General features: G+C 36.8%; 1 protein-coding gene across 5 annotated transcripts in view; it reads right to left on the bottom strand.

The window, feature by feature from the left end:
• Positions 1 to 918: 918 nt before the first annotated feature.
• The window catches only part of Lgr5 (leucine rich repeat containing G protein-coupled receptor 5), a 130,284-nt gene continuing 122,281 nt past the window's right edge, over positions 919 to 8,921 (bottom strand). For all 5 annotated transcript variants that reach the window (XM_020178981.2, XM_074083921.1, XM_020178982.2 and 2 more), the window contains 5 exons: positions 8,488 to 8,559; positions 7,603 to 7,728; positions 6,372 to 6,517; positions 4,595 to 4,678; positions 919 to 3,592 (listed from right to left, as the gene is read on the bottom strand). In XM_020178981.2, the coding sequence (XP_020034570.1) occupies positions 2,505 to 3,592; positions 4,595 to 4,678; positions 6,372 to 6,517; positions 7,603 to 7,728; positions 8,488 to 8,559 (1,516 nt within the window). In that variant the 3' untranslated portion in view covers positions 919 to 2,504. The remainder of the gene's footprint in view (positions 3,593 to 4,594; positions 4,679 to 6,371; positions 6,518 to 7,602; positions 7,729 to 8,487; positions 8,560 to 8,921) is intronic.

Here is an 8,921-nt window from a genome sequence, read left to right as displayed (position 1 = left end):
GTACTTTCTTGAGCAGGAGAGACCAGGGTGGACTGCCAAGACTTTTTCCTAACTTTGGATATCAAAAAATAAATATGGTGAGAAGAAAGACTGTGATATATTAACCTAGAGGATACTCAGTGTCTGTTGCTTGGGATAAGAGGAGTGAGGTTAAGAGGAACAAGTCCTTGTTTTACATGAAGATAAACCAAGCAGGGGCTGCACCATAGGATCTCATTAACTAGGTTTAATTGTTAACTATGCTTGGGCTAAAGCATTTGGCTAAGTTTGATGGATGAGTGGGAAACAGTGCCAGCCACTCTAGGAGTACTCTGTAAACATGGCTGTCTTGGCATTAATGCTGGGGCTCCTACCAGCACTTGATGTTTCATTTTGCAACCCATTCTGGAGTGCAGGACTCACCACTGAGGCTGGTAGGATCTGGCACAAGGTATGTAGAAAAATCATTTCATTTCTTATGTTTAGGGTGATGGAAATGAAGGGGAACTGTGTGTTTCTTTGTGTCCTGGGAATCACATAGCCTCATGTTTTGGCCTTGACATGGTCATGAAATATGTTTGCATTAAAAAAAGAATTTATAGAAAACTCATGTCCATGTTGAATCACTTAAGATTGATTTATTATTCATACATTTCTAATTGTGTGTGTGTGTTTTTCCCCCTTCATAGGAAAAAAAAAAGTTAGGAACCAGTATAGGTTCTAGCTATAAAATACAAACTATCACTAGGAATAATAAACTTCAACAATGTTATTGCAAAATGACTTATCAATCATACTTAAAATAATCCAGAAGTTGGTAAGGATATTTTGATTGCTTCTTATGACAGATTTATTTTTTAAGATGAGTCCAATATAAGCAAAATTAAAAACATTAGGAGACTATATATCTACCTGTGAGCTCAATAAATAGACTTTAAAATGCTTTGTTTTATAGTCACAAATTTTATTACAAATTTATTTTTTCCCCAATAGAAAAACAAATTCAGAATCTATTTACAAGTAGTATATATTTACATATATTATATACAATTATTGAATTTAAAGAAAATGGGCAGAGAAACACAGTATATGTGGAAGAATATGCCTCTGTACATGGTTTATTATCATTGTCTTTAATGTCACTGAATTTTTACTGTAGTAATAAATACAGTTCTATATTTACACTTACACATCTTATAAACATCTCATAAATGTATTTTCCCAAATCCAAGTTAAAACATCTGATCAAAATAAACATGCTTATATAAAAATAAATCTACCTAACAGCCTTTTGGTTTGGATGTAATGAATCTAGTATAGGCTAGTAGAAGTTAAGAATCAATATTTTTACTTTTCATATTTAATAATTTGTCTCTTAAAATATCTAACACATGTATTAAAATGGAATAAGCAGAGAAGTGATATTCCTCATATCAAGTGTTTGATTCAGAGAGAATGTAGCTAAAAACAAGCTAAATGAACAGAAGTTAAACCAGTGGACTTAATTTATGTCATGTCTGCATTTGATCATTATCTTGGGTTTTTTTTTTTTTTATTGTTTTTTGGTAATGCTGGGGTTTGAACTCAGAGCCTCATGCTTGCTAGGCAGACTCTCTACCACTTAAGCCACTCCCCCAGCTTGATCATTATCTTAAGATGCATACCCATTTGAGTCAATGATAAAATCTCTTGCAAAAATGTGTACTCGCTTAGAAAATTTTTTTAAATCACACATTGCTTACTATCTTTTCTAGGTGTGTCTATTGCTAGTAATTAATGTTCTTTCTGAGCTTTGGACACCAAAGAATTAAAAATGAATGCAATAAGACAAATTTCACCTGTATACAATTGCCTTAGTAGCAACTTAATACATTTTAACCAGATTTATTCCATTGAGAAGCACTGAGTGGTTATTCATAATAGCCAGTATCTCTTAAAACGATGTGAATACAAATGAGTTAACAATGCCTTACATTATCCATTCAAAAGACCAGTGACTTGGAAGGATCCTGTCTGAGGAATGCAAAGGAAGACTAGACTGAAACATCTCCAGCTCATTAAAATGAAATCCTAAGGGCTTACAACCTTTACTTAGTAATGTAGACCACTTAAAACCTTTATGTTCCTAATATCTCTAACCATCTTTTAAGGAATTTGGGGATTAAAATAAATCTATTTTGTAAGCAAGTGAGTTCTCCCACCCTGAGTAATTATATTGGTGAGTTTAAAAGGTATCCAATTAAAATCATGGAGAGTCTTTTTTAAAGAATATTTCAATTTGCTTTTTAGATCTGGGCTCACTTAAAAATGTGATTACCCTTTAGCTGAACAAATTATACAAGCAGCATTTAGAATTATAATTCACCCTCAAGTATCAATAGGTATGAGCATTTTCATACTAACTTAGAGATGCTTATTTGGCTTTTAAACCAAGTTTCAGCTCAGCCCTTAGCTACTGCTCTGATGTCCTCAATCTCACATTTTCAGTTTTCCAACTTTTTTAAGCCTTTTCCCTTGCATATTAATTAGAGACACGGGACAAATGCCACAGATGAAAGATGACAGCTTTCAGTCATTGGGTAAGCTGATGATGACCCAGAATTGGAAGGCAGGTCGTAGGCTATGCTGGCACGGGTAAAGGTGACCAAGGCTTGGGTTGAGTCACAGGACTGTTTCTCAACATCATCAGAGTTAATAGACATCAGACTTGGGTGTTTTGATCTCATCCAAAAGTAGGTTTGCTTTCCCAGGCTCCCCAGATCCTCCTTGAAATGAGGATTGAAGAAGATGTAGAGGAGGGGATTGAGACATGCAGGAAGTGGGACAATCACTAGAAGGACAAACTTAATCACTTCAGGACTGATAAAGGTGAGGTTTAGCAAAGAAGAGAAGGATAAGAAAGCCACGGGGCAGTAAAGGATACAGTTGGTGAAGAGCAACAGGGCAATGTGTTTCACCATAGAACAGTCCCAAATATTCTCCAGGTCTCCCTTCTCCAAATTGCAGTAGAGTTTTGTGTAGGCAATGGTCATTATAAGGAAGCAAAGGGAGTTGAGCAAGACGAGAGCCACCATGTAGCCCGTGGTGCTGGGCTGTCCAAAGGGCAGGGGCAGACAGAATGGGGAGGCACTGTACTCACTGCTGCCCAGCAGGGGAACCATGGCGATGGTCAGGGCCAGCAGGGTACAGAACAAAATGATTGTTTTCAGGCCAGAGAAGGGAATTTTCATTTCAAATTTTGCAGAACACTTTACAGAGAACCCACGCTCCAGGGCTGCCAAAGTAAGCAGGAAAACAGATGATTCTGAAGCAAAAATGGACAAAAACCCAATGATTTGGCAACCGGCCCCATTCTCCCACCATGCACCATGTTGTGCAAAGCTGCCAAAAGTGAATGCATCCATGCCGGCTAGCACAGCACTGGAGACCCCCATGAGCAGGTTCACCACTGCGATGGCCCCAATTAACAGTTTTATGGAGGGAATGTACAGAGAGGATCTAAATACTGTTGAAGTCACCAAGGCATTGCAAGAAAGCGCCAGAACTGCTATGGTCCACACTCCAATTCTGATCAGCCAGCTACCGAACAGGTGCTCACAGGGCTTGAAGGGGCCTGAAAGTCCAAGAAAAAGAAAGATTGTATCAACTCAGGGTTGATTGCTTTTGCCAAATTATCCTTTTATTTGTCTCATTGGGACACCAAGAGATAGAGGTCAGCAACAGCCTTATAATAACCCACAATGTCCATGTGACATGCTCTCTCTCTCTCAAACCACTGCAGGGATCATCTTGGAGTTTCTGCAGCATTGACCAGGTAAGCATGCTCCCAAGGGATATACAGAGAAATGAAAATGGAGAAGTTTAGTCACTTGGTTAAAGCCCCCAAGATACAACAGTGTTGGAACCAGGTGAAAAGCCAAATCTCCTGGACTTTTCGTTATAATCTTCATAATGCTTCATTGAGGTTCCATAGGCAGAGAAGGAGAATCCTAGAGAACTATTCCATAATCTCAGCTTAGTTCTCAGTTTAGTTCTAGATTGACATTTGGTGCTAGGGAGCAAAGAGCAATCTAATTATTGAAAATAAAATACTAATCATTTCCAGCTATCTGTTTTTTCCACTGGACCATCTGTTTCTGGGAATGAGACAAATAAATTCTCTCTGTCTCTCTTACTTTGTCTGTCTGTCTCTTTCTCAGTGTTGGAGATCAAACTCAGGGTATTGGGCATGCTAAGGAAGTGCTCTACCTCTGAGCTACATCTCCAGTCTTCAAATAGTTATTTATAAAGAAGACTAATTCACTTTCAAAAATCAGTAATTATACAAAGCATACTTTTCAGACTAAATTACTAATACCATATACTTTTAATGACATGCTTCATTCTTTTGTTGACATTTACCTTAATCAACAGTCCCCCACAAAAGTTCTATTTGTGAATGGAGAACAACTCCATGGAATGAATGCTCATTTATATTTTATAGTTCCCTATGGGAAGGGACACTGATGAATCACAAGGTGGCATAGGTTTTGCTTCTCAAGAGTAGCTGCAGTGGTATTGACCTCAGAGTCTACAGTGGACACTGTTGCTGAGGCAGTTTTGATGCCTCTCTCACCTGGGGAAGGTGAACACTGCACTGAATGAAGGGCTTTCAGGTCTTCCTCAAAGTCAAGCAGGAAATCTTCAAGGTCACGCTCATCTGCAGGAATGAGAAGTCCTGAAACTTAGTTGTCTCACTTTTCAAGGGACCAAATCCCCATGAAGAGAGTCTTGGGTTGCTCTTGAGGCATTAATTGTCAAAAAACTGAAGGCAAGACTTTATGTTCTTCCCTAGACTTTGGCTTTCTTATAAGTTTATTAGAAAGTCCCCTGTGTATGTTCTCCTAAGGCTGTTATGACACAGTGTTCCAGCCCACGAATGAAAGAAGAGTGACTCCAGACTCTAGCTTATAAAATCTAAGTTCTCTCATTCTATATTCTTGTTCCTTGGAGCTTGTGATGGCTCCAAGCCCCAATGTCCGAAATCAGAGGTTATGGGTCTCTCCACTCAAGTGTAGGGACCATTTTATCCAGTTTTCTAACACTACACTAGCCACAATGTAAATGTGCTGGGCTGTGTTCTCTTGAGCACAAGAGGGAAAATAAAATCAAGTCAGGTTTCAGTGTTCCTTGGGGAATTCTGCATGACAGAACAGATAAAAGTAATTACTTGGTGCTGGGTTTAGCTATCCACAAAATAGGAGTTTCATGATATAATACACTTTCTTAAAAATGCAGTCTTGTGAGACTTGGGCAACAGAATTTTTAAAAAGCTTCTGTGTAATTCTAATATGTAGCTCAGGGTTGAGATTCACTGATCTTGAAAATAAACTCCTTAAAGGATCTTATCTCTGTTGTATACTACCAGGGTCTTGTGTGGTGCTTGACATAAAATAGACTATATATTTAATAATTTTGTTTATTTTTAGTGAAAAAATGTAGTAGAAATTAGAGTGGGTGAGGCAGAAAAAGCAAAAACCAAAGCATGAACAAGACTAAGACACATGCTGTGGCCTAAATTAATAAAAGCCAAGGGCTAAAATATTAGCTCCTTGAACTGATATGCATGCAGGAAGAAATGTTAGGTTAACATTCAGACAGACTGAATCACGCACTTGCTTTGGAATTAACAAATAATTAAGGCCCAAGGAATGAGAAACCCTTCTGTTTAGACCCTGTGCAAACTCGCAGGATTGGCAGGGAAAGGAGGGGGTGCTGTCTGAAGGGGGGCCTCCTCATTACCACAGGTGTGGTTGAGATGCATTGCTGTCTGTTTAAGTAACGTCTTCCTTCAATGAAAGCCAAGTGCCTTACAGACATTATCTCATTTCACCTTCCTGACAGATACCCCTGTGGGGGGAGGAGGGGAGAATGATTTAGAATAAGTTGGATAAGAAGGTAAATTCTTAAGTGCTTCTGCTGAAATATGGAAGAAACTAAATTGTCTATATCTTCCACTCTCCCCAGACAAAATGATAAAAATGAATTTTGTCTTCCAAAGAGAAAAGTTCAGAAGCATGTTTGAAAAAAAAAAAAAAGCGTCCATAGGGATGGGATCCTTTTAAAAGCTTATGGAAATATTGATATCAGTAATCACTCTTGAGAACAATGCATGCTAAGGAGGATCTAATTATACACGTAAGTGCTAAGATTATTCACTAACAGAACAGATAAATTTTAGACTAAATCTCAAGGGAGCTTTCTCTTTCTCTGCAAGTCTTTAAAAAATGAGACTGGTTTTCCACTTGCTGAAGTGGTTACATAGGGACTAGTCTGGAGTTCAGATATCCGCTTGATGAATTTCCAAGACCCTTCCAGTCACAGTTTCCTCACCATAATGTAGCAGGTCTTACCTTGAACCTGAAACATTCCAGCGTCTTTCTTATGAAGGTCATCCACACTGCTGTTGTCATCTTTATTCCACTGATTAGAAATTTTATAGACATTCTCACAAACTCCAAATGCACAACACTGGTAAGCATAAGGCATTTCTATAATCCTTTAAAGAAACAAAGTCAGAACAAAAAAACACACTTAAAAAGATGGGTCATTAAATATAATGCTCATCTTTTTTTCTCCCAATGATTCTACCTTTGGAATTTAATCTAAATAATCCAAAAATAGGGTGGAGTGCAGGGGAAAGAGATGGCTCAAACAAAGTATTACACAAATGAATAAACATATAGACAATAAAAGACAAAATAAATAATAATCCAAAAAAATAAGTTATTTTCATAAACGTGTTTATCATAGTGCTACTAATAACAACAATGGAGCTATTAAAAATTATCACCATGAAATGTTGATAATTGCTGAAGTTGAATGACGCAATCTCCATCGCTCAAATGATGGAAAACTTCCACAGAAAAACGATCAAAAAATGACCACTAGAAAAATTATATTGAGATTAGGTCATAACATTAAATAACAAAAATATGATATAAATTTATATGCAACTTTCATTATAATAATTAAAAATACATGAAACAAAATCTAAAAAGAAAAAACCATTGAAATGTTTCAGGGTTCACTTTTTGGCTATTTTCTCTCTTCTATCGTCTGAACTATCTTTTGGGGTTTTACTACTTTCATGGTTTTAGAAGTGTGTAAAAGTATTGTGTTTTAAAATACACATACATATATAATCTTCCAAGGTACATATTTATCATTAAGAAACAAAGCAGGTTGCACTATTTCCTCAAACAAATATTAATTTGTAACATTTTATTAGAACATACACATAAGCTAACAGAATTAAAATTTGTAAATAGGAGCATAATAATATTATAATGTTATTTAATTACATGTCCTAGTTTGTATCCCACGGGGCAACGGTTTCAAACTCTTATCATGAACCCTGTGATTCTGGGAGGCATGTTTGAGAGGAAAAGGAAATGTGGTCAGGAAGATACATTCCCCTACTTCAGGGCTTGTCCTAAGAGTGTTCTAAGGGTGGGGGACTTGAGGACATGAAATGCAATTCAAAAGGGTCTCATGACCTCATAAATTTAGAAAACAACTATAACATGTCTTTTATTTTACATGACCACAAATGTATCTTATTAGTTTTAATGACAAACTCACTTGAGCTCTGGAAAGTTTTCAGATGATATCAAGCTCTGTAAGGCATGATTTCCTGTTAATTTTAAGTGAGTTAAACCATGTAACCCAGTTATAGGAAAAGACGACAGGAGGTTGGACGATAGGTCCCTGCAAAACATCAAACAACAATTGGCTTTTAGTTTGTGTTAGCATAAAATGTTTATGTTTAGAAAAGCAACCTAAAGATGATTAAACTGCTCAATAAAAACTTCTAAGGAGGGTCCTTAGTTTCAATGGTAAAAGTAATTATTTTGATTTTAGCTCCCGATAACTTTTCTGTTTACAATCAAAATTGCAGGGGGGATAAGTTTTACTTGCATCCAAATTGTTCTATAATTGACTTCCTTTTGCCAACTAAAGACATATAAAATCAAGGAGGAAGGTAATACTTCTTACTAGAAGTGAGTGGTAAAAGGTGTTGGGAGTTTATTCCCCCTTTTTCTCCTGACTCCTGTCTGTGATGTTCCTTATTTCTCTATTAGAGGGAGAGGAAGAAGTAAAATGGAGGTGGAAAAGGGGGCAGGAAGGTTTTTTTTATCAGACAAGATGGCAAGCAATAAAATGGAAGCCCTCCAGAAATGGATTGACCTATTATTCCATTCTGACCGATTATCTAATAAGAATGGACAGCTTTACCTGAATAACCAAGACCAACTGTCACCCAGATCTTCAGTTATCCACTTAAAGGCTCTTATGTCCCTATAGGAGCCAGGTAGCTCCTCCCTGGCCCTAACACAGCTCTGTATGTGGAGAACACAGAGGACGGGCAATCTGCATTGTGTGCATCATCAGCAACACCAACATCTTCATTAACTAGATGGTCCCCAATTATTAACAGACCTGCCACAAATAAAAAGATATACTCACAGCTTTATTAGAGATGGCAAAGTGGAAAATGCATTGGAGTGAATAATGGCAATTTTATTCCAGGCCAAATTCCTGTTTAAAAAAGATAAATGAGATTATATTAAAAAGAAAATATGAAATTTTACCATATGAATTCAGTCTTTCTCTAAAATTTAATTTCCATTCAGATTAGGAACAATTAACTTATTCAGTTGTCCTTCACATAAACATATTGGTGGTATAAAATGACTAAAGAAAGAACTTTAAAACAAGGCCAAGTCATTCAGGTAGATATTTTAGTTTTTATTCTCTTCTTGTTAAAAGGCTGACATTCACATGGTTATATTAGGACTTTTCTAAAATGAGTGGGAATAGGAAAGTGGGAAGAGACAAACTTTCAAGACTCTTCTGATAAGCAAGTAAATTTTGAATTATGAAATATGCCTAGATACATA

This window comes from Castor canadensis, chromosome 8, assembly GCF_047511655.1.
Source record: "Castor canadensis chromosome 8, mCasCan1.hap1v2, whole genome shotgun sequence".
NCBI lineage: Eukaryota > Metazoa > Chordata > Mammalia > Rodentia > Castoridae > Castor > Castor canadensis.
The sequence above is the reverse complement of the archived record's forward strand: the minus strand, read 5'-3'. Positions and strand labels throughout refer to the sequence as shown.